General features: G+C 40.8%; 1 protein-coding gene and 1 pseudogene across 7 annotated transcripts in view; one reads left to right on the top strand and one right to left on the bottom strand.

The window, feature by feature from the left end:
- The window catches only part of CUNH16orf87 (chromosome unknown C16orf87 homolog), a 78,261-nt gene that overhangs the window by 22,985 nt on the left and 30,499 nt on the right, over positions 1-24,777 (top strand). Inside the window, exons 1-3 of one of the 7 annotated variants that reach the window (XM_070011914.1) lie at positions 6,845-7,240; positions 14,305-14,401; positions 14,721-14,763. In XM_070011914.1, coding sequence (XP_069868015.1) covers positions 14,366-14,401; positions 14,721-14,763 — 79 coding nt within the window. In that variant the 5' untranslated portion in view covers positions 6,845-7,240; positions 14,305-14,365. Of the gene's footprint in view, positions 1-6,844; positions 7,241-7,350; positions 7,460-7,580; positions 7,675-14,304; positions 14,402-14,720; positions 14,764-24,777 lie in introns of those variants that run through there. The other 6 variants (XM_070011915.1, XM_070011917.1, XM_070011918.1 and 3 more) reach the window with 6 other exon arrangements.
- On the bottom strand, positions 23,005-23,378 carry LOC138820216 (ragulator complex protein LAMTOR3 pseudogene; annotated as a pseudogene).

A 24,777-nucleotide genomic window follows, 5' to 3' on the forward strand; every position in this document is an offset into this window, starting at 1 on the left:
AGCACCTATTACAAGGACCTATTTCCTGAAGAAAAGCAAACATGGGAACAGGGCAATGTTCACTGTGAGCTCAGGCAGTGTTGGAGACAGAGTTGGGACACCAAGGCTCTTCAGGAAGCCAGCACTGGCTCAGTGGATTTACATCAAAGGCTGAGCCCCCAAGTCAAAGGAGCCTTGCCTAATATACCCTTGCAAGCAGGTTAAAGAAGCAAAAAGCATTTTCATTGGCTACTTCATCCTCTGTGCTAAGTGATCTTTTTTCAAGTTCAGTTTCCTTAAGTTTCAGTTTCTTGCTATACCATCCTTTCCTCCCTGCTACAATATTCCTCTGTTATGCTAAGACCTAGCTAGGGTCAAAAAGCATGATCTTGACTTAGGGGTTTTATTTCCACAGCATCATAACATGGGTGCCTGTTTTTCTTTCTATGATGGCCTCCATAATGGTCCTAATAGACTGCAATACCAAAGGAACCAGGCAGGGTAATATGAAATATGCTCCCAGCTGGGAAGGTGGCTCAGTGGTAGAGTGCTTGCCTAGCATGCATGAAGCCCTGGGTTCGATTGCTCAGTACCACATACACAGAAAAGGCCAGAAATGGAGCTGTGGCTAGAGCGCTAACCTTGAACAAAAGAAACTCAGAGACAGCGCCCAGGCCCTGAGTTCAAACCCCAGGACTGGCAAAAAAAAAATGCACATGGGTTTAATGTAATGGTCACTAAAGAATTGTAAACATTAAAAGAGAGAGAGAGAGAGAGAGAGAGAGAGAGAGAAGCATGCTCCCAAGACAAGAACCACCAGCACCTATCAGGACCTTGAATCCATCCAAGACAGAGAACTACCCTCCAGACAGATCATTGGGACTCCATTCTCTTCAAGTCTGGATGGGACAATCTTCCTCATTTTTCTGACTTTTCCTTCATCAATTTGTAAGCAATAGTTAGTTACATTGAACTTTCCACATGCACCTACCTTGGAGGCAAGTAAATACTCTTAAGGCTAGGTGGTTTTGGTATATTATGTATACCTTTGTATGCTGTTGGGCCAGTATGTCAAAGGCTTTTGCAGTTTCATTAGTTATAATTCATCCATTGCCTGGAGCCAAATAATTGGTTAAGTATATGAATCAGGGTGTGATAGCTCATAGGACCTATCTTCTGCCCAAGTGACAGCGCTATAATAATGATTTGCTCATAAGGCTATTCATTATCTTGCCAGTTGCCAGTTTGAAAGTCACTCCATTTTATCCTTACTTTTTCTTCAGATATGGAAATTCCCAATTTCTCACTTTGTGTGAGATGGGAATGCAAGAAAAAAGATGGTCTGATTGTGCCAGTATGCAGGACCCGAACCAACTGCTGGGTAGCATCATATAAGCTTGTTTCCCTCAGATCCAATATAGTCCCCTAGGCACCTGCCAATCTTTGTATGTGGTGAGATTGACCCAAGTTGCCCAGAGATGAAAGGAGTTGGCCAGAGAATGGGACTGGGACTCCATTGGTATGGTGTTCTCTACCATTGGGTCATCCAGAAGTGTCATCATAAAACTTAACAAGCTAAATCCCCTAGTGCAGTGGTGAGCTGCCCTTTTGGGAGGGAGATATAGTAATTTCTGATGATAGAAGGTTTTAGGAGCCAGACACTTTTCCTGGGATTGGGGAAGGTGGTCTCACTAAAGAGCTCCTGTGGGTCCAGTTTCTTTGCTTCCCATGGGCAGTGGTTTTACAGGTTGGTTCCCTTACAAACATGAGATGACATTAGTGTCTGAGCTATGGACTCAGCTAGAGGAACAGATTTTTGGTCTCGGTGGAGATTGGAAACTCACTCCACATTTCCTCATAAAAGAAATGAAACATTTGGTAAACTCTGATGAGTGATTGTGATAAGCTTGACATGTGGCAGGGTACAAGGGTCTTCACCCTTCCCATCAATTAAAATGCTAATTGCTTGTCTGACTTCCAGTTGGATTCATGGAGATTGAAAATGGTAAAATTTACAAGGTTACAAGTGTCAAGAGCACAGTCAGAGGTGGTTTCCCCTTTCTGGAGAAAGGTTGTAGGTAGCCCCTTTCTTCTGACAAGTTGCCCATATTACACAGATCCAATAAAAGCATCAGAATCCTTTATAGTACCCACAATAACTGACATGTGGGTTGTTTTCTGGGCACATACTAGTCATTTAGCATATAAGCCCTTCCCAGGGTAGGCCCCTACAATGGCCCCAAGATAGTAATGTTTTCAAAGTATATGGGCCTAAACACAGGCTTGCTAGTCACTGCTTCTTGTATGGTTAATGACATCCCCAACTGTGAAAAGCTACAGACTTCTAACCATTGCTCCTAAGGTTGGTATGTAGGGTTGAAGCAGATACATTCTGGTTACCATGGGAGTATATTAAATAAATTGGCATGACCCAATGACCATGACTGCACAGGAGAGTAAGTATGGAAAAATACAGTCTTGGTGATGACGCCTTTTGCCTTGGTAATCTCTATCCATAAATCTCTATACATAAATTTGAGGTTTGGGAATCCTTGTGTGTGTGTGTGTGTGTGTGTGTGTGTGTGTGTGTGTGTCTGGTCTTGGGGCCTAAACTCTGGGCCTGGGCGCTGTCCCTCAGCTCTTCAGCTCAAGGCTAGCGCTCTACCACTTGAGCCACAGCGCCACTTCCAGCTTTTTTCTTTTTGCTTATGTGGTGCTGAGAAATCAAACCCAGGGCCTCATGCATGCAAGGCAAGTGCTCTACCACTGAGCCACCTTCCCAGACCATGTTTGGGAATCCTTGAGCAGAAAACAAATTAGGTTTAACAAGAGGAAATCATGGAAACAACTCATCCTTAAGAAGAAACAGGTAATTCCTCAATCTTTCCCCATGTCGTAGATTTGTCAGTTTTCAAAGTGACTAAAGCAGGTCTGTGATCTCACTGCCCAGAGGTAGGCAGAGATTTGGAAGGTCCTTTTAAGGAAGGGTGTTTCAGAGGGTAATCTTGCATGGTAAAGCAGGGTCAGGATTAACTCCCACTAGAGAAAGCCTGGCTTTACTCAGCTGTAGTAGATCCAGGGAGCAATATCTGCTACCTTAACTACCTTAACTACATTAAAACCTCTAATGAGGTAGCAGTATCTGCTACCTTAACTACATTAAAACCCAATGAGGTTTTAATGGCTGGACATTCCATTCCTTTACTCACACAGCATTCCCTGGTTTGTAAGGGTGTGAAGGAGTTGTCAGGCAAATGGGGCATCTCTCCCAAATACAGTCATTGATTTTTTTTTAATATCAAGTTTTTAAAATTTCTTTATTGAGATTAAATGATTACATAAACTTCACAATATTGTGGGATAGTGATATTTAGCTAAAGTCACAAACACATTTTAACCTTCACAAGGTGAACTGTTATGGTCTATAAAGCTTATGAACTCTGAACTTTCAACGATACAACTATTTCTTCCAAATAAGGTCATATGTACAGTTCTCTCTTTTTGCTTAGTATAAGCTATTTCCTCTTTCTCTCTCATTCCCTCCCTCCCATTGCTGCCCTGAGTTGCTTAATTCACTTTCATCAATGTCCAGCGCAGCTGATGGACTCTCTGGTGTATTTTTTTTTACCTTTTCCCTCTGATTCTGTGCCCTTCTACTAGCTTCCCTCAGATGTGGAGTCAAGAACATAGAGTCATCTGAAACAATGCAACCAATTAAGAAGAGGTCCTTTGTTTCTTGAGTCATGTTTACTTTGTCATATCTCATTGTGTTTTGATTTTAACATCTACATATCAGGGAGACCATGTGCTGTTTGTCTCTCTGATCTTGGCTTACCTTGCTCAACATGATTTGTTCTAGTTCCATCTGTTTCCCTGAGAATGCTATTATTTTGTTTCTTCTAATGGCTGCATAATATTGCATTAAATATAGATACCACAATTTTTTGATCCATTCTTCTCTAGTGGGACATCTAGGTTGTTTCTATTTGTTGGCTATTGTGAACAATGCAGTGATGAACATGGAGGTGCATGTGTTCTTGTATCCTGGTTCCTGTTGCTCAGGGTAGATGCCTAGGAGTGGTATAATTGGGTCATATGGGACGTCTATGTTTAGTTTTCTGAGGAACCTCCAGACTGCTTTCCACAGTGGTTGTATTAATTTATATTCCCACTAGCAGTGCAGTAGGGTTCCTCTTTCTCCACATCCCTGCCAGCATTTGCTGTTGTTTGAATTTAGGATATAGGTTATTCTGACTGGGGTAAGGTGAATTCTCAGTGTTGTTTTTATTTGCATTTCCTTTATGGCCAGGGAAGATGAACATTTCCTCATTTGTTTCTTTGCCATTTTTATCTCTTCATCTAGAAATCTCTTTTGCTCCCTGCCCATTTAATGATTGATTTGATAGATTTGGGAGGGATTAATTCCTTGAGTTTCCAGTATAGAATACATATTAGGCCTTTGTCTGATATAGTGCTGGTAAATATTTTTTCCCAATTGGTTGGCTGGCTTCCTAGTTTAGTAGATCTGCCTTTAGCTATGCGGAAGCTTTTTATTTTAAAGTAGTCCCATTTGTCGAATCTCTCTCCAATTTGTTGTGACCCTGGGACTCTGTTCAGGAAGTTCCTGCCTGTGCCTATAAGTTCTAGTCTCTCTCCTACTCTGTCCTGCAGTAGTTTCAGAGATTCAGGTATGATGTTAAGGTCTTCAATCCATTTTGAGTTGATGTTAGTACATGGTGATAGGCTGGGATCCACTTTTAGTTTTCTGCATGTGGTTGCCCAGTTTTCTCAGCACCAGTAGTTGAAGAAGCTATGTTTCTTCAACTTTGTATGCCTTTGGCTCCTTTGTTGAATATCAGCTGCCAGGGGCTGGGAAGGTGGCTCAGTGGTAGAGTGCTTGCCTTGCATGCATGAGGCCCTGGGTTCGATTCCTCAGCACCACATAAGCAAAAAGAAAAAAGCTGGAAGTGGTGCTGTGGCTCAAGTGGTAGAGTGCTAGCCTTGAGCTGAAGAGCTGAGAGACAGCGCCCAGGCCCAGAGTTCAGGCCCCACGACTGGACCCCCCCCAAAAAAAAAATCAGCTGCCAGTCATTGTTTGTTTGTTTTGGTTGGTTGTGGGGCTTGAACTCTGGGCCTGGACGCTGTCCCTGAGGTCTTCAGCTCAAGGCTAGCACTCTACCATTTGAGCCACAGCACTACTTCCAGCTTCTGTTTATGTGGTACTGAGGAATTGAACCCAGGGCTTCAAGCTAGGTAAGCACTCTACCACTAAGCTATATTCCCAGACCAATGATTGGGTTTTCATGAGGATTTCCACCAATGTTCTGCACCTGGGACAGTACTCTTGAATCCTGATGGGAATTATTTTTGGTGCACAGGCTACATCTTTTGTATACCACCTTACTTATGCTAGAGAGCTAGGGGACTTAAAAGTTCTTGGTATTCCTGGTCTTGAGGATTGTTTGCTCCCAGTGGGTACCTTTGTGGAACTGCTTGATGAATGTGGGAGCCAGTGACTTAGGAATGGCAATGAAAACAGCAGCAAACTTTCACCATCTGTCTGGTAGAAAACTTCCTTTCTCCATCTTGAACCAAGCCTATTCTTTTGGTGTGTAGATTCCATTCAGCTAAGAGACAGGGGAACAAAGCAGCTGTCAGGGCAGTTGGGAGTCCGTCCTCTTGTAAGGGCTGGTTGTTTGGCCCATCATCTCTCTGGTTTCCCTGAATGATTGTGGCATCTCTCTTTTGGTGCCCTCGGCAGTGTATAATTGCTACCCATTTAGGGGCCCATATAGCATCTCGCAGTTTGAGGATTCTTGGCCATACTTAATATTTTTTCCTTTTGAGTTAATGAGGACTGTGCCTTTATATGGGGCCCCATGGACATGAATGGTTGTGAACGCATATTCAGAGTCAATACAGATGCTTATCAGTAATCCAGTGAGGTGGCATGCCTGTCTTAGGGAGACCAGTCAGCCTTTTGTGCCTATGTTCCAACCAGCAGCAAGTGGGCTGCTGTGCAGTGCACTTGCAGTGACTGAGTGCAGAGCTATCACTGCATACCTAGCAAAGTATATGCTGTCTTTGACAAAGCACATGCTGTCCTGGACAGAGCTGCTGTCATCTGTGAAGTATTCATGTCCAGATGGCTGATAGGCTGATCAATTAGATCTGGCCAGCTTGAGAAAACTCCATCTATAACCTGTAGACAGTCATGCTCAGGGAGGCACAAATCAACCAGGATTGGGTTTAGAGTTTTGACAAATACCAGGATTGGGTTTAGAGTTTTGACAAATACCCGTCAGATGTACGGGTTTTCATATAACACATTTTGGTATTTGACCATTTGGTTGGTCAGCCAATAATTTCAGAAAAAATCCCGTTATGATGTATTTGAATGTTAGGTCATGTGCACCACTAGGACTACATATCCTTTAAAAGCAGGTGTCTCAGTGTTTATATCTGTCTGGCCTAAGTGACTTTTAAAAAACTTGAGTTAATGGAATTTTATAACCTAGAGAACCAAGTTCGGGATCGGCATATGAATAAGACTCATTAAATATGATTAAATATGCTAATCAGTGAAATGCATATACTATGTAATACTAAGACGGGTTTTAACCCCTTTATGGCCTATCTGGCTTCCTTACTCCCATTCTCCAGCCTGTGAAGGGGTGTTACTATGGCTCTATGGACGGCCCAACGTGTGCATTCATTGGGCAAGCAAGATGCCTGTTACTGGCCGAGTCCCACTCAAGTTACACCCCCACGCGAACTGCCAGGCCCGGAGGAGGCTGGACTATTGTTTCGCCGGGAGGCCAATGTAGTCTCTTTCAGGGAATCCGCGGGCCGGCAGGGGGGGTAGGGAGGCGTGCTGCGGGGTGTGGAGCGCCAGGGGATCATCTGTCGGGGAATAGGCAGCAGGCCCGAGCCGGGTGAGGGCCCCGCGGCGCCCGGCCTGCCGACGCCGCCCGGCCCTCGGCACGCAGGCCCCCCACGGAGTTGCGCACGCGCGCGTCCCCGGCAAAGCCTGGGTCTGACGGGCGCGAGTGCGGACGGGGAGGGTGGAGGCTGTGTGGCTGAGGTACGAGGGGGGGAGGAGCCCGAGTTGCCGCCGCCGCCGCCGCCGCCTCGGCCCCGCCGCCGCCGCCTGCTGCCGCCGCCGCCGCCGCCGCCGCCGCCGCGGAAGAGGAGCATGTCTGCAACTCGAGCCAAGAAAGTGAAGATGGCCACCAAATCATGCCCCGAGTGCGACCAACAGGTGGGCGTCGCAGCCGGGCGCGCGAGCGGGCGGGGCGGATGCGCGCTGGCGGGCGGCCGTTGCTGGGCGGCGGTTGGTCCCGTGCCGAGGCCGCGTCCTGGGTCCGGGCGGACGGAGCCGAGGGGCTGCGGGGAACCCGAGGGGTCACCGCCCTGGGACCTGGGGCGCGCTGCGCGGACCCGGAGCCGCCGGCTCGGGTGACAGCGGAGGGGTCTTGGGGTGAGGGGGCCGCGGCCCCAGTGCACAAGCTCGGCCCTTTCCAGTGCCTCCCGCGCCTGGGGGGTGGGGGGCGAGGTGCCGGACTCGGAGTTCAGGCGCTGGCCCCGAAAGCCCCTCCTGCCTCCCGGGTTGCTTTGTTCCCATTTCCGACGTACGCGTCCGCAGCGCACCGGGCGGGCGCCCGAATGCCACCGTTGGGGCCGCCGTGCACGGAGGTTAAGGGTTTGCGAATTTGGGGTTTTTCCCTCTGACACTGTATTTCGAATAATGCTTGATCTGGAATCCTTTCCTTTGCTTTTATTGGAACGTGATTTGATATATCCAGGTTGAGGTTCTTCCCTTCTGGGCAACTCGTTAACCTACTGGACGCTTTATTTACTGTTAAAAATTTTTACATTCTCCCTTCCAAATTCTCAAAAATATTCATATGATTTTATGGACTTGAAATTCTTTTGTGTATTCTGAGCTCATGGGGTCAGTTGCAATTTAAAAATTTCCTTTTATGTTTGCTCCGTTTAAGCTTGCCTCATTCTTAAGCCTTACAAGTCTAATGAGTTAACTCAATCATAAGCATTCTTATGGCTGTCATTTTATGCCAGCGTGTCAGATTTATGCCATTTTACGCTAGATCTCTGGGTTCTTTCCTTTTCCACTGAATTTGTTTTCAAAATGACTACCTCTTTCTCCGCCCCCTTTTTTTTTCTTTTTTAAATCGAGTAATATGAAATAACGTGGCTTTTTAAATAAACTGATTTTAATGCATTTTTAAAGGAACAATTTCTCCTTGGTTGATGTGTTTTATTTAGTATTATTTATGGGCAGTGGTAAAAATACTAGAGAGATCAGGAATCCAATTTGAGTTCTACCAGTATGCTGTATAAAAACAATGTAGTTATGTTTTCAAAAGTAAAGAATTGTTTTCATTCTTACCATTAAACTTAATTTGTTAAATTCTAAAAAACACTGACTTCGAGATGTCTGTGGCAGATTATTTCAGTGTTAATAAGTCATTCCGGTCTGGGAAGGTGGCTCAGTAGTAGAGAGCTTGCTTTGCATGCATGAGGCCCTGGGTTCGATTCCTCAGCACCACAAAAGCAAAAAGAAAAAAGCCGGAAGTGGCGCTGTGGCTCAAGTGGTAGAGCGCTAGCCTTGAGCTGAAGAGCTAAGGGACAGCGCCCAGGCCCAGAGTTCAGGCCCTACAACCAGACCCAAAAAATAAAAAATAAATCATTCCCACTTTTTGCAGTTAATAGGGCAGAATAGAAATTTTACATGCTATTTATTATGCAATCCATTTTCTGTAGGGTACAAGTTTTTACAAGTCCTGTCCTTGTTTTACTTGGCATAAAGGAAACTTTCAGAAATATAATCTGCTTTTAATATCTCTGTCAAAGAGCAGACTATAATAAACATGTAGGAGTCTTTGAAGCTGCTTAAAATCTTTTATTTGGAAAGGTCACATTAATTTTGTTACACATGCACATAAATGTTCTTTTGTGAAAACCAGCTATATCTTGGTTTGCTCTAGCTGCTATAGCAAAGTAACAACTGGGTTGACTTAAAGAATAAAGATTGTCAGAATTATGGGTTTTGGAAGTCCAAGAACAGAGTGTTTTCTGGTGTTCTGTTTTCTTGGCCTGCAGATATATGGTTGGCCTTTTCCTGAGTGTCTTTTATGGTAGATGGAGGGCAAGCTTCCTTATAACTAGCCTCATTATGATTGTCTCACCCTGTCTAAACTTAGTTATTTGTGATATTAATTGGGGAAGAGGATATGGAGATTGAACTCAATGTCTCTTGGTTGACTTAAGCCACACATCCCTATCTCTAAGGCTTCAGCTCTAAATGTCATCACATTGGGGAATTAGGGATTCAGTGTATGAATTTTGGGGAAGAAAGAATCATAGGAATTAAATTTTAGCATGCTAGTTTGTTTAAATACTTAATTGGATATAATGTACTTGAAGAGAAATGAATACTTTTTGGTGATTTAGCTAGGTGTGGTGGTGCACATTTGTAATCCCAGCTACTCCTGAGAGAAATACAAGCAGGCAAGTGCTCTACTGACTATATCCCCAGCCTTTTGGTGATATTACAATTATTTTCCTTTTAATAAATGTAATAGAATTGAAAAAAGTAATGGGTTAAGTTTGACTTCCTAATAGTTCAAGAGTATATAAATGAAATTTGCAAATTGTGGGCAGGGACAAGAGGAGGAAACTGGAGGAAAGCAAAGGAAAGGGTGACTGTCCAAAAGAGAAATGTACACATCTGAATTATGAAATGCTAACTCTTCTGTACAACAGCTTTTTTTTCTTTTTTTGGTCAGAAGTGGGGCCTGAACTCTGGGTGTGGGCACTGCCCCTCAGCTCTTCAGCTCTAGCGCTCTACCACTTGAGCCACAGTGCCACTTCTGGATTTTTCTGTTTAGGTAGTGCTGAGGAATTGACCCAGAGGCCTCATGCATGCAAGGCAAACACTCATCACTGAGCCACCTTCCCAGCCCCTGTACAACACCTTTACAAAACTATATTTTAAAAAGTAAAGCCAGGTGCTGATGGCTCACGCCTGTAATCCTAGCTACTCAGGAGGCTGAGATCTGAGCATCACGGTTCAAAGCCAGCCCGGGCAGGAAAGACCATGAGACTCCTATCTCCAATAAAAGGAGGAAGAGGAGGGACTGGGAAGGTGGCTCAGTGGTAGAGAGCTTTCCTTGCATGCCTGAGGCCCTGGGTTCGATTCCTAAGCACCACATAAGCAAAAAGAAAAGAGAAGCTGGAAGTGGTGCTGTGGCTCAAGTGGTAGAGCACTAGCCTTGAGTTGATAGAGCTGAGGGACAGTGCCCAGGCCCAGAGTTCAGGCCCCACGACCAGACCAAAAAAAAAAAAAAAAAAAAAGATGTCAAAAGGAGGAGGAGGAGGAGGAAAGGAAGGAAGGAAGGAACGAACAAACGATTGAGAGAAAAAGAAGGAGCAGAAGGGTTGAATTTGATTAGGGCATATTGTATATGTGCCTTGAAATGAAAATTTCCCCTCCCTAGTCCCAGCGCTTGAACTCAGGGCCTGGACACTGTCCCTGAGCTTCATTTTGCACTCTTACCATTTGAACACAGTGCTACTTCTGGCCTTTTCTGAGTAGTTTATTGGAGGTAAGAGTTGCATGAATTTTTCTGCCCAGGGTGGCATGGAACCTCCATCCTCAGATCTCAGCCTCCTAATCAGCTAGGATTATAGATGTAAGCCACTAGTGCCTGGCAATGAAATCCCTTTGTATCAATAATATATACTAATATAAACATTGCAATTTTCAGCTACCTTATGGCATCTCTTTTGCAAACCTCTATTAAAATATAATCCTGTAAATCTAAACATCAGTGCTTTTTTCCCCTCCCAGTAGATGTGAACATGGACTGAACACTAAAAATTACTCAGCTATTTTTGTTGTTTTGTTTCAAGATTATTGCCCATCTTCTGCTTTCTTTTGCATATATTTTGTTTTTGCCTTCATGTGTTAAAAATAGAGCAGCAGAGCCAGGATTACACCTGTAATCCTAGCTATTCAGAAGGCTGAGATCTGAGGATTGCAGTTCAAAGCCAGCTGGGGCAAGAAAATCCACGAGACTTTATTTCCAATACTACTGGAGAACCAGAAGTGGCACTGTGGCTCAAAGTGGTGGAATGCTAGCCTTGAGCAAAAGAGCTCAGGGACAGTGCCCAGTCCCTGAATTCAGGCCCCATGAACAACAAGAACAAAAATATAGCAACCTTTTTTTCATTAATAGGCATTTTATGTGACATAGTGAATGTGTCAGCTATAGGTAACTTTAATTCTCTTAGTTAGTAAAGAATATATAGTAGTCTTCCCTTATTTATGGGAATACATTCCCAGAGCTCCAGTAGTTGTCTGAAACCCTAGATAGAACCAAACACTGTTATTGTTGTTTCCCTATACCTACATGCCTACATAAAATTTAACTTAGTACTAATAAAATAGAATGTTGTAGTATGTGAATATGGCCTCTATTCATCTTTTTCAAAATATCTTGTGCTATATTCACATCACAAGGTTCATGTTGACCTTGGGTAACTAAAACCTCAGAAAACAAAAGTGGGTAAGGTGGGACTACTGTGGATGAATTTTCTGTAATCTGGTTATTTTAGAGCCTTTTAAAATCAGTGAAATAGGGGCTGGGAAGGTGGCTCAGTGGTAGAGCACTTGCCTTGCATGCTCAAGGCCCTGGGTACGATTCCTCAGCACCACATAAGAAAAAAGCCGGAAGTGGCGCTGTGGCGCAAGTGGTAGAGTGCTAGCCTTGAGCTGAAGAGCTGAGGGACAGTGCCCAGGCCCAGAGTTCAAGCCCCACAACTGGACCCAAAAAATAAATAAATAAATAAATAAAATAAAATCAGTGAAATAATATGAGATCAAGGATTGTTTTTATAAAACGTTTCAATAACCTTTTCTTTTGAAAAATGCAAAAATTTTTGTTTACTTTTCAAGAAACATATTGATAATAAGCCACCAGTAAATGATACTTTGAATTTTTTTTCCATTTTAAAACCCCAGAAGTCTAGTATTAGAACTCATTAATAAAATCTTTAGCATCATTGGCTGAAATTAAAGGAAAATTTAGGATGTTTGCTTAAAAGCCTTGTTATACCATAATAAGGTTAAAATATTCAAGTTGCCTGCAAGATCTCTGGGTTGTGCTGGTGGGTGGTGGGGGTTGAGAAGAAATTTCCCTTTGTAAATGAAGCATTAGAAGTAGCGAAGACAGATGAAGTTTTCTCCACCAGAACTCAATAAGAGATGAAAATCAACTGGTCAATTAGTGTTTGTGCATCAGGATTTCAAAGCCAGATGTACAATTTTTTTTATCTAACACTCTGTTAATTCTGTATATAAATTGATAATTCATGTATGTGACAAAAACCTAAATTCAGTTTATTAGGTTCTAATAGCTGGAAGAATATGCTTAATGGATTATCAAAGGATCTGTTGAATAAGAGCATTTTGCTTCTCTATTTTGGATAACATTAGTTAAAACAGTTTTGCATTACTATAGATCCCCTTATGACATGTTTAGATGTAAAGGAAATGAATTAGTACCTCCAGTTTGGTTTCTATGAGGATGTGAAATTTAAAAAACGACATTTACTTTGGGCAGGTTTTATACTATTAAGACATACACTATATTTACCAGCATCATGGATTGAAGGGATTTCATCACATTTTTTTGTTTTGTTTTGTTTTGTTTTTTTGGTTGATCGTGGGGCTTGAACTCTGGGCTGGGTGCTGTCCCTCAGCTCTTCAGCTCAAGGCAAGCGCTCTACCACTTGAGCTACTGTGCCACTTCCGTCATCACATTTTTAATACAGCAAGCAGTTAGCCATGCATGCCCTTTTAATAGGATTCATTTGCTTCTAAAAGCAAATTAAGGATCTGTGTTCAGTTTTTTTTTTTTTTTGGGGGGGGGGGTCTGGTAGTAGAGCCTGAACTCTGGGCCTGGGTGCTGTCCCTCAGCTCTTCAGCTCAAGGCTAACGCTCTGCCACTTGAGCCACAGTGCCACTTCTGGCTTTTTTTTTTTCTTTCTGTTTATGTGGTGCTGAGGAATTGAACCCAGGGCCTCATGCATGCAAGGCAAGCGCTCTACCACTGAGCCCTTCCCAGCCCTTGTGTTCAGTATTTTTATACAAAGAAAAGAACTCTCTGGCCACAATTTCAACTTAGCTTAATTAGGTGGAATATATTCTAGAATATGAAGAGTCCTATAAATAGATGAATTGAAAAACCTTCATAATTTGACTTCAATAGAGCTGACAGAATTTATCTTGTGAAGAGAATTACAGCTACATTACTGATTATTCTGAGAGTACTTTTAAGATTAATATCTGACTTTTGGTGAAATGTGTTGATTTAAAGGTTAACTTTAATATTAGATGATTACGGAGGCAAATCCAAAAATATTTTTCAAAGATTTTTAACATTTGTCTTAAAAAATATTGATGATGATGGTGGGTGCTATCAATATTTTTGATATTTAGGCTCAAGGCCAGATTGTGCAGAAAAGTCTGTGAGAATCCTTCTTCAAAACAACAAAAAATAGGGCTGGAGGAATAGTTCAAGTGTAATAGTTCAAGTGATAGAGCACCAAGCACGCAAGCAAGCTGAGTGAGCTTGAGGCCCTGAGTTTAAATCCCAGTAACTGACAAAGAAGTGATAGGTATAAGGTAGAAGAAAGGACCTTAACTCTTTCTCTCTTTTTCTCTTTCTTTTCTTCCTTTCTTTTTTGTTCATAAATAATGTCAGGATCTTCTCTGAGAACCCTGACCTATTTTTGGTTATCTCCACTTTATCACTAATGGTTAGTTAAGGCTTGAGTCTTGCTTTTCCTGTAGATAAAACATCTCATGTATTTACCTTTTCTCCATTTCCATTCTCTTCCACTTGAGCCCTCATGATGTGCTAGGGTTACTTAGCACCTTAGCTGCTCTCCCTTTTCCAATTTATTCTATAACATAAACTGTTATAAAACAATATTTTAAGAAAGACATTTTTTCCTATGTACTTTCCCTGCCCCTGATCCTATTAAGGTTTTCTGTTTTCACTTACATCTGTACATGTTTATCTTGCATTAAACTGCTTAGGATATCAATATAAAAAGGTATTAAGATACTCTGTCACACTAGGAAAATGTTTCTCTCAAATAATTTGTTTTAAAAAGGTATGGTTTAAGTAAATCTATGGTTACTACAAGTCATTTATTCACTTGAAGAGATTACATAAACACTGAGAAATTTAACAATAGAAAAACACTAATATAGTTTCTGTTTTTTCCCTGCAGGTTCCTGTTGCATGTAAATCATGTCCCTGTGGTTACATATTTATTAGCAGAAAACTTTTAAATGCCAAGCACTCAGAGAAATTGCCACCTTCTACAGGTAATTGTGAAAGTTTAACACATCTTTAGTTTTTGTATAATTTTTTCCCTGTTTTTTTTTTTTCCTGGCTACTTGTCCAGTGGCTTGAACTCAGGGCTTAGCCCTGTTGTGTGTGTGTTCAAGGCTAGTGCTCTATCACTTGCCACAGCTCTACTTCTGGCTTTTTGGAAGTTATTGGAAATGAGTCTCAGGACTACATTCCTGCCAGAACTGACTTTAAACTGCAATCCTCAGATCTCAGCTTCCTTCGTAGTTAGAATTACAGGCCAGAGCTACCAGCCCCTGACTGTTTTTTTCCTTTTTATTCTTTCTGATGTAGGGGGAGTTGAACCCAAACCAGGGCCTTCCTCACAGTAGGCCAGGTAAGAATAGCTCTTGAGTTATGCCCCCCAAGCCCACCTTTAGCTTTTTTTCTTCGGTCATGGGGCTTAAACTCAGGGACTTGGTGCTGTCTCTGAGCCACTTCTGGTTAAATATTGATAACATAGACATTCTTGTTAGTTGGCTTCATATTATCATCCTCAGATCTTAATCTCCTGACTAGCTAGAATTGTAGACAATACCATTGGCACCCAGCTAATACATTTTGTTGCTGGTGGTGGTGGTCATGGGACTTGAACTCTGGGCCTGGATGCTGTCCCTGAGCTCTTCAGCTCAAGGCTAGTGCTCTACCACTTGAGCCATAGCACCACTTCCAGATTTCTGGTGGTTAATTGTAGATAAGAGTCTCACAGACATTCCTGCCTGGGCTGGCTTTGAACTGTGATCCTCAGATAGCCTCCTGAGTAGCTAGAATTACAGGTGTGAACTACCAATGCCCAGCCAGCTAATATGTTTTATTTTATTTTATTATTTTCCTCTTACAAAAATTTACAACTTGAAGTGTTTTTTAATGGAAAAATGTAACTTAGTTTTATATGAATTTAATTTTTATGACTCCCTGCTTGAGAATATCTAAGAATATTTTGTTTGAGCTTGTTGCTTTTCTTAAATTAGTTATATAGAGATTTCATTGTAAAATTTCCTCAAAAGTTTACAATGTATTCCAGACAATCTCACCCCCTCCACCATTCTCTTTTCCCCCGTCCAAAAATATTTCAAAAGGTTTCCTTTTATTTTCATAGTTTCAATCTATTTTGACCATATTTATCTGGTTGCTTTTCTCTTAATGTAGACAAATTGGATTTATTCAACAGGTATACTTATTAAAAAATAAAATTTCATTACTTTTTTATAAAATCAGAATTTCATATAGTGGGCTCAAAATAAAAATTGATTGTAAATACATATTGACTACTTGCTATATGCTAGGCACTGTTCTAAACCTTGAGTATAAAGCAATGAGACTATTATGAAACCAGATTAATTGCTTTCATATAGCTTACGAACAGATAAACAGGAAAAAATAATTACATTGTGATAAGTACTTGGTAAGAAATTGAAACTGGTTATTGTCCTAGCATGGAAGACTACTTTTGATTAGAAGGCCTCTCAGAAGAGGTGATATTTAAACTGAGCCAAAAAAATGAAAAGATAGACATAATAAAATCAAGGAGGGGCTGGGAATGTAGCTCAGTGGTAGAGTGCTTGCCTAGCATGCATGAAGCCCGGGGCTCGATTCCTCAGAACCACATAAACAGAAAAAGCTGTAAGTAGTGCTGTGGCTCAAGTGGTAAAGTGCTAGCCCTGAGCAAAAGAAGCTCAGGGACAGTGCCCAGGCCCTGAGTTCAGGCCCCATTACTGGGGGGAAAAAAAGGAAAAAATACGGTTAACAGATGAAAATAGTAAATGTTAGAGATGTAAGGTGGGAGCTCTATCACTTCAGTTACTCTATTATACCCTTTTGTGTTGGCTCTTTTCAAGAAAGAGTCTTGATTTATTCCCAAGCATTTGTTTGTCCTGGTATGCCAGCTGTATACTACTGTGCCCAGCCATTGTGCTTACCCCACAGCTTGGGATGACAGATGCACCCAGTCATTGATTTAGATGGAGTCTCAAGCACTTTTATACTCAGGCTAACCCCAAACTGATCCTTTGATCACTACCTTCTAAGTAGCTGGGATTATCAACTGAGCCAGTATACCTAAGTTTCTTGTATATTGAGCTGGTTGTGACCTATATATAGGAGTACTATATCCTAGTACTCCTCATTTTTTGCTTTTTGGTAATAGCCATTCTAATATGGGGTAAGATGAGACCTCCATATATATGCATATATAGATATACATATATATTTTTTCATTTATATGTTTATCTACATATACATAATTATATGTTTATATACATATATATGTTGCTGATGGTTAGTTTATTGAAGATTTCCATATACTTATTAGACATTTGTATATTTTCCTTTGAGAAATGTCTATTCAGATCATTCACCTGTTTAAAAAATTAGACTGTTTTCTTGCTGTTGGATTTTTTTATGCATTTTCAGTATCTTGTTCAGTAGTTTGGAAATATTGTATTACATTCTTTGAGTTGTGTAGTCAATTGTTGTTTTACTTTTCTGTGCATCTGTATCTTAGTTTGATAAAATTCTATTTGTCTGTTTTGCTTTTGTTGCCTACATTTTGGGGTCTTACCAGCTACTCAGGAGGCAGAGATTGATAGGGTTGTGGTTTGGGACCATTCTGGGCAAAAAGTTATCCAGACCCATTTCAACAAAATAAGCCAGGTGTGGTGGTACATGCCTATCATCTCAGCTACACAGGAGGCATAGGTAAGAGGATCTCAGTTCCAGCTTGCTCCCTGCTGTGGCACAGGCAAAAAGCAGGACCCTATTTGAAAAATAACCTAAAGCAGAGATTGTTAGAGATGGCTCAAGTGGTAGAGTGAATTCTTAGTCCTCTAGTATTCCAATAAAGAAAACAGAAAAACAAACTAAAATCATTAAAAAATTTTAAATTGTTATTATAAAGATGATGTATTGAGCAGTTTCAGTTACATAAGTTAGGTAATGAGTACTTTTTTTTTCTGGACAATGTCATCCCTTGCCTGGCTCTTTCCCTCCTGTTCCCTTTCACAAATCCTATAGTTCATTTTCAACATAGTATCTAGTAACACGAATATCTTAAAATGTTTCTCCTATTGCTTGCTTCTAGTATTTTTGGTTTCAGGTATGTTAATCATTTTGAGAATTAGGAATATATGTACTTCTCCTAGCACCACTCATTGATGACACTTCTTTCTACCACTCATGCTTTTTCCTTTTGACACCTCTGTTGAAAAGCAGTTGCTTTAAAATAAAGTATGGTTATGTCTCCAAATTTGTTCCTTTTCCTCAGAATTGCTTTGGCTAGTCAGGCTGTTTTGTGGCTCCATATAAATTTCATAATTTTTTTAATTGTGAAAATACTGTACAGAGGGGTTACAATTACATGGGCAAGATAATGAGTACATTTCTTTTCAAGCATTGTAGCCTCCTCCTTTGTTTTCCCTTCCCATCCCTTCCCATCCTCCCCCTCCCCCTGCCCCCCCACCCTGAATTTAATAATTTTTTATGTTGTCAAGAATGTAATTAATTAGTGCTGGACCTGGGGCTTGACTCAGGGCACTCTGCCACTTGAGCTAGACCTCCACTTTTGGTCTTTTGGGGATAGTTTATTGGAGAAAAGAGAGTCACAGACTTTCCTGCCCAGGTTCTTCAAACTGCTATCCTCAGATCTCAGCCTCTTGAGCTAGGATAACAGGCAGGAGCCACCAGTGCTCAGTGCCATTGGTATTTTGACGAGGATTGCATTGGATGTGTAGATCACTCTGGGTGATATGGATATTTTACTAATATTAACAAAATTAATAATATTAACCATATCTCCAAATCTGTGAATGTGGGATGTCTTTTCACTTTTTGTGTGTGTCCTCTTCAATTTTTTTGAAGTACTACTATTTTTACTATAGAGCTTGGGCTTGTTCTTTTTCTTGGTTAAATTTATTCTGAGATATTTATTTATTTTTGTATAAATTACACAATACAATTGCTTCCTTCCTTCCTTCCTTTCTTCCTTCCTTCCTTCCTTCCTTCCTTCCTTCCTTCCTTCCTTCCTACCTTCCTTCCTTTCTTCCTTTTTCAGCAAATTCGTCAATGGCATATCAAAATGCTACTGTTTTTGTATGTTGGTTTTGTATTCTACAACTTTATCAAATTTGTTTGTTATAACAGTTTTTAATGGAGTTTTTCTATATCAAAAATATCCACAGGAGGGGCTGGGAAGGTGGCTCAGTGGTAGAGCACTTGCGTTGCATGCCTGAGGCCCTGGGTTCGATTCCTCAGCACCACATAAGCAAAAAGAAAAAAGCCAGGAGTGGCGCTGTGGCTCAAGTGGTAGAGCACTAGCCTTGAGCTAAAGAGCTGAGGGACAGTGCCCAGGCCCAGAGTTCAGGCCCCACGACTGGACCCCAAAAAAAAAAAATCCACAGGAATGATTTGGCTTCCTCTTTTCCAGTTTGGATACGCTTTCTGCATTTCTCTGTCTATCTCTGTCTCTCTCTCTCTATTCTTGTTTCTGTCTGTCTGTCTGTCTCTCTCTCTTTTTCTGTCTTTTCTTTCCTTTTTGCTGAATCTGGGGCTTGAGCCCAAAGGCCTGGGCCTTGTCGCACTACCACTTGAGCCACAGCTCCACTTAGAATTTTGGTAGTTAATTGGAGATAAGTCTCTCATGGATATTTTTGTCGGGGCTGGCTTGGAACCACAATCCTGAGATCTCACCCTCCTGAGTAGCTAGGATTACAGGGGTGAGCCACCAGTGCCTTACCTTGTATTTCTTTCTCTTCCATAATTGCTCTTGCTCAGACTTCTAAAACCATGTTAAATAACAGGTGTTTCTAGATATCATCTTTTTCTTATTCCAGATTTAGAGGAAACACTTTTTTTTCCTTCATTCAGTGTGATGATGTACTTTATTGAGAGTTTTTATCATAAAGTAATGCTTTTTTTTTTTTTTGCTTATGTGGTGCCAGGGCCTCTGGCATGCAAGGCAAGCGCTCTACCACTGAGCCACCTTCCCAGCCCCATCATAAAGTAATGTTATATGGGAGTTGTATAGTTTGTAGGCCATTACACTCTAAGTGTTTATGATTATTGTATATGTGTTATAGACCATTTCAGTAAACAGGAAAGTAAATTAGAGGGAATTTATAGAAAAAAAGAAAATTGATAATACATTTCTGAAAGCTAATCACTATTACTAATGATCAGGGAAGTGCAGTTGAATGGAATACCATATTTTCTGTCCTCATTCTGATAAAAAAAAAATGTAAAGAATTTTTTGTGCCAGCTGTCAGCAAAAAAGCCAAACAAGAATGCAAAGCTGTGGAGCTGGGAAGGTGGCTCAGTGGTACAGCGCTTGCCTTGCATGCATGAGGCCCTGGGTTCGATTCCTCAGCACCACATAAGCAAAAAGAAAAAAGCCGGAAGTGGTGTTGTGGCTCAAGTGGGAGAGCACTAGCCTTGAGCTGAAGAGCTGAGGGACAGCGCCCAGGTCCAGAGTTCAGGCCCCATGACCGGACCCAAAAAAAAAAAAAAAAAAAAAAGAATGCAAGGCTCTGGGTTCAATTGCTGGTGCAAAAAAATAAAAAAATGTACATATGTTCAACTTAATCTAGCTGAAAATAAGCAATCTTTTATAGAAAACTAGGGAATTTTTAAACAGTTTAAAGTTAGCTTTGGTGAAAGAAAAAGTGTTGAGTACTACCAATAAGACTGTAAGAATTAAGAAATTAAGAAATGCTCAGTGTTGACAGTGAATATTTTTGGAATATATTGCAAATACATATGAAGTTGGCATAAAGAATCTCAAAGAAGCTGTTGCAGTAGGAAACTAAAGGGAGGGGAAAGAGGAAGCAAAAAAAAAAATATATATATGTCTAAACCATGGTGAAGCACTTTGGTACAATTAATACATACTAAAATAGTGACAGAAAAAACAGGCTCTAAAGGGGAGGGTGTGTCAATGAAAAGGGATTAATCTAATGAGGGGGAGGGGCGAATGAGGATAAATATATTTGAAGTAATTTGTTTACATGTATGAAAATAGAGCAGTGAAACCTGTTGAATTGTTTTGAGAAGGAGCTTTAGAGTAAGTATGATAGAAAAGGGTAAATTTAATTGGAATACATTGTAAATATTTGTAGATATTTTTAGGTTTTTAAAGAGAGGTTGCCAAGTAAGAACCACATCATGCACGTAGTATTCAGGTAAGGGGTAGGTTTATTCAGTAGACCTGCCGGGACCAGACCAGGTTGGCACTTCACACCGCTGGCAAAGAGGGGGTGTCTGGCGCTGGGCTAGGCCTTATCTAGGGTAGGGGTGGGGAAAGGTGTGGCCAGGTAAAGGGAGGTGGGACCAGGTGGGAGAAAGGTGTGGCCATATCAGATCCAGATGTGACCTAAGCAGTTGTGGATGTGACCTCTTCCAGGTGTTCCAATTGCCTAGGTAACACAGGTACTGGGTGGTGTCTGCTCACCCTCCAGGAGTAGACCTTACAGATATTAGATGTTTTAAGAACCTAGAACTCCAGGCAATTAATTATTCTTTGACACTTTATGAATCAGATAGGGGTATATTAAATATTTATCTTTTGTGAAACAGATTTTTTAAAAATTACCTTTTTTATTTAGTAATTAATTGAAAAAATTGAATGTTTGAGAGTTTAAAAAGTAGCCTTGAGCTGGTGCCTGTAATCCTAGGAGGCCGAAATCTGAGAATCATGATGTAAAGCCAGCCCACGCAGGAAAGTCTGAGAAACTTTTATCTCCAATTAAACAACATCAAAAAGCTAAGGGGATCTTTGGCTCAAATGGTAGAGTATTAGCTTTGAACAAAAAAGCTCAAGGACAATGCCTAACCCTGAGTTCAAGCCCCTGGATTTGTGTACACACACACACACAGTCACCTTGAAGGGTTGGGTTTGTAGCTCACTAGTAGAGTGGTTGCTTTTACACACACACACACACACACACACAAACACACAAAATCACCTTGAAGGGTTGGGTATGTAGCTCACTAGTAGAGTGGTTGCTTTGCATGCAAAGACCATGGGTTCCATCTTCAGCATTACAAAATAAGTGTGGGGAGGAGTGGGGGGAGACAAGTAGCCTTGAAATTAAACTTAAAATGGCCAAGTTGATGGAATTTCTTTTTGTTGTTGTTCTGGTCTTAGGAGACAGTGTTCTTGTTTTAGCAAATGGCCTGTTTCTTTTTTTTTTTTTTTTTTTTTTTGCCAGTCCTGGAGCTTGAACTCAGGGCCTGGGCACTGACCCTGAGTTTCTTTTGCTCAAGGCTAGCAATCTACCACTTGAGCTACAGCACCACTTCTGGGTTTGTCTGTTTATGTGGTACTGAGGAATCAAACCCAGGGCTTCATGCATGCTAGGCAGGCACTCTATCACTAAGCCACATTCCCAGCCAATGACCTGTTTCTTAATCTTAAATTCTAAGATTAAATTCTAAGTAGTGTTGAGCCTCAATACTCAATACTTAATGACTGCTAGAGAATTTTTTTAAATAAAAGAGGGAGTGGGGGGAGGATTGGGTGGGGGAGGAGGGAGGATGGGAAGGGATGGGACAGGTAAACAAAGGAGGAGGCTACAATGCCTGATAAGAAATGTACTCACTATCTTGCCCATGTAATTGTAACCCCTCTGTACAGTATTTTCACAATAAAAAAAAAAAAAGAGGGAGTAATGGAACATTGTCAAAATTGTGAATATTTGTGTAGTGGACCAAACCTTCAGTATGAAATAGTTACCTAATCAAATATGTGGTTAGTTAACCAGTGTGAACACAAGTGTTAAGCTTGTGTTACATCTTTACATTTGGATTCTCAGTGGTTATCAAGGATGCTAGTTTGCATTTAGTAACTGGCTATTTCTAAAATTTTTAAATACTATTTTATTTCTATTCACATGAAAAAATGGCTAAAACTATCACATTTATTTGCATACTGATACTGGAAACAGGATTCAGTAACAAGTCATATTTAAAAGTGCTAAAGAACAATCATTAAAACACTGCCCATAAGAGAGCAGAGTAGGAAAAAAGTAGTAAGCTATGATTGTCCTTTTCATTAAAGAGAAGTAACATCTGAAAACTCATTAGTGATATACATCTACACTGCAAAGTAATATATTCAAAGTAAACAGTGATTGTGCTGATTTTGTTAGTTACTAAGTGATTTTATTTTCCTCACACTCAATGCAAAGAAAACACAATAGAAGAAAAATCTGTCTTCTTTATTATTCCCAATGAAAAGATGTGCTTTGCTTGCAGCCTGAGAGTACTGGGAACCTAGGGTTCAATGCACTATTTTGATTTTGATCCACTGAATAAAATCCCATTTATATGTAGTGACTGCACTAACTCCACGAGAGCTGAGACAGCTGAACCATTTCTATGATATCCTCAGATCTCTTTAAATAACAAAAGACCTTACATAGTAAAGGTAATACCTTATTTGGCTATAAATTACATCTGTAGATCTGTTTCTTTGGTATATCATGGAGAAAAGGGGCCTATAAGTATTTAGAGAAAAGTATTATTGTGATCTAAAGATTGCTAGATTGACTTACAAGAAGATAATGTACACATCAAAATAACCATCAGATTAAGAAACATCAACAACTTTGATCAATTCTTCACGCTGTGGAAGCAAGTTCCTTTTCTGGGCTGATAATTAGTTCTGTGTTGGCATTGCTGCTGCCTCCATGGCACTCACCACCAGGGGTAAACTATTGAATTGAACCACCTGGTAGGTGTTATAATAACAGCTGATGTTTTTACTCATTGAGAGAACAAGTTTGCTACTTTTGTCTGTTGCAAGGGCAAAAGTAGGTAAGAAACCAGGTAACAGAGCATGTCTGGGAGCATTATTGGTCACTTTGATACAGGTATTCAATCTCTATCTGATACAAGAATTGCATTGAGTCCTTCAACAGTTGGTAAAATTGTATACAGGAATCACTTTAGGTCATCCACCATGATGAAACCCCTTTCTTTCACAGGATCAGTCTTGTACATCGGGATTTCTTGGCTGCCAGAATATCCCCACTCTACTTGATCCAGAGTCCCCTACAAGCCTTTGTCACATGGCTTGTTCCTTTCTTAAAATTTTAAATAAATCCTGTTGAATGAAAAGTAAACTGGGAGCTCGGTACCCATGGCTCACACCTGTAATCTTAGCTATCAGGAGGCTGAGATCTGAGGAATGAGGTTCAAAGCCAGCCCAGGGAGGAAAGTCCATGAGACTCTTTCATCTACAAGTAAAACCACCAGAAAACTGGAAATGGTGTTGTAACTCAAGTGGTAGAGCTTTTGCCTTGAGCTGAAGAGCTGAGGGACAGCGCCCAGGCCCAGAGTTCAAGCCCCACAACCAACCACAAAAAAAAAAAAAAAAAAGGTAAACTGGGGCTGGGAATGTGGCTTAGTGATAGAGTGCTTGCCTTACCTGCATAAAACCCTGGGTTTGGTTCCTCAATACCATATAAATAGAAAAAGCTAAAAAAAAAAATAAACTGAGATACTGGTTTGCTAAAGATAACCAACCTCTTAGGCTAAGCAAGATTTAGGACTGTAAAACTTAGAATTTCCTGTTAGTACTTTAACTGTGTATTTCTTCCTTCCTTTTTTGTTTTTTGTTTCTGGTCGGTTGTGGGGCTTGAGGTCTGGGCCTGGCACTGTCCCTGAGTTTTTCAGCTCAAGGCGAATACTCTGCCACTTGAGCCACAGCACCACTTCCAGTTTTCTGGTGGTTAATTGGAGATAAGAGTCTCATGGCCTTTCATGGCTGGGCTGGCTTTGAACCATAATCCTCTGATCTCAGCCTCCTGAGTAGCTAGGATTATAAGCGTGAGCCACCGGCACCCAGCTAACTATGTATTTCTAAGAATATACTTTAGGTTAAATACATTCCTTCATTTTTAAACTTTTAAAGTTATCCTTTAAGATAAGTTAATGGCAAAGACTGGTAAGCAAAAGAAGACTAAAAATGGAAAAAATAATCCAGTTAAGAAAAAAAAGATCCTAGCATCCCAGAGGCTGAGGTAGGATTGCCAGTGCAAGGGCAGCCTGTGCTAGGGCTGCAAGTATGAAGCCATTCTAGAATGTGTAGTTAGACCCCCATCTCAAAAGACTAAAACATACTTTTGTCACTAGTATTTCTTTCCTTTGTTCTCCCAAAACAACTCATTCTTCTATATCTTTTTTTAAAAAAATTAAACCCATGTGTCTGTATTTTTGGAACACATTTCTCAGAAATTGTTTCATACAGTTTCATACTGAAAAAAGTTTTCAGTGTACTTTTTTTTGATCTTTTTTATTTTTATTTATTTTTTTATTGTGAAAATACTGTATAGAGGGGTTACAATTACATGGGCAAGAT

Source organism: Dipodomys merriami, unplaced genomic scaffold, assembly GCF_024711535.1.
Source record: "Dipodomys merriami isolate MVZ:Mamm:240054 unplaced genomic scaffold, mDipMer1.0.p SCAF_85, whole genome shotgun sequence".
In the NCBI taxonomy this organism is placed as follows: Eukaryota; Metazoa; Chordata; class Mammalia; order Rodentia; family Heteromyidae; genus Dipodomys; species Dipodomys merriami.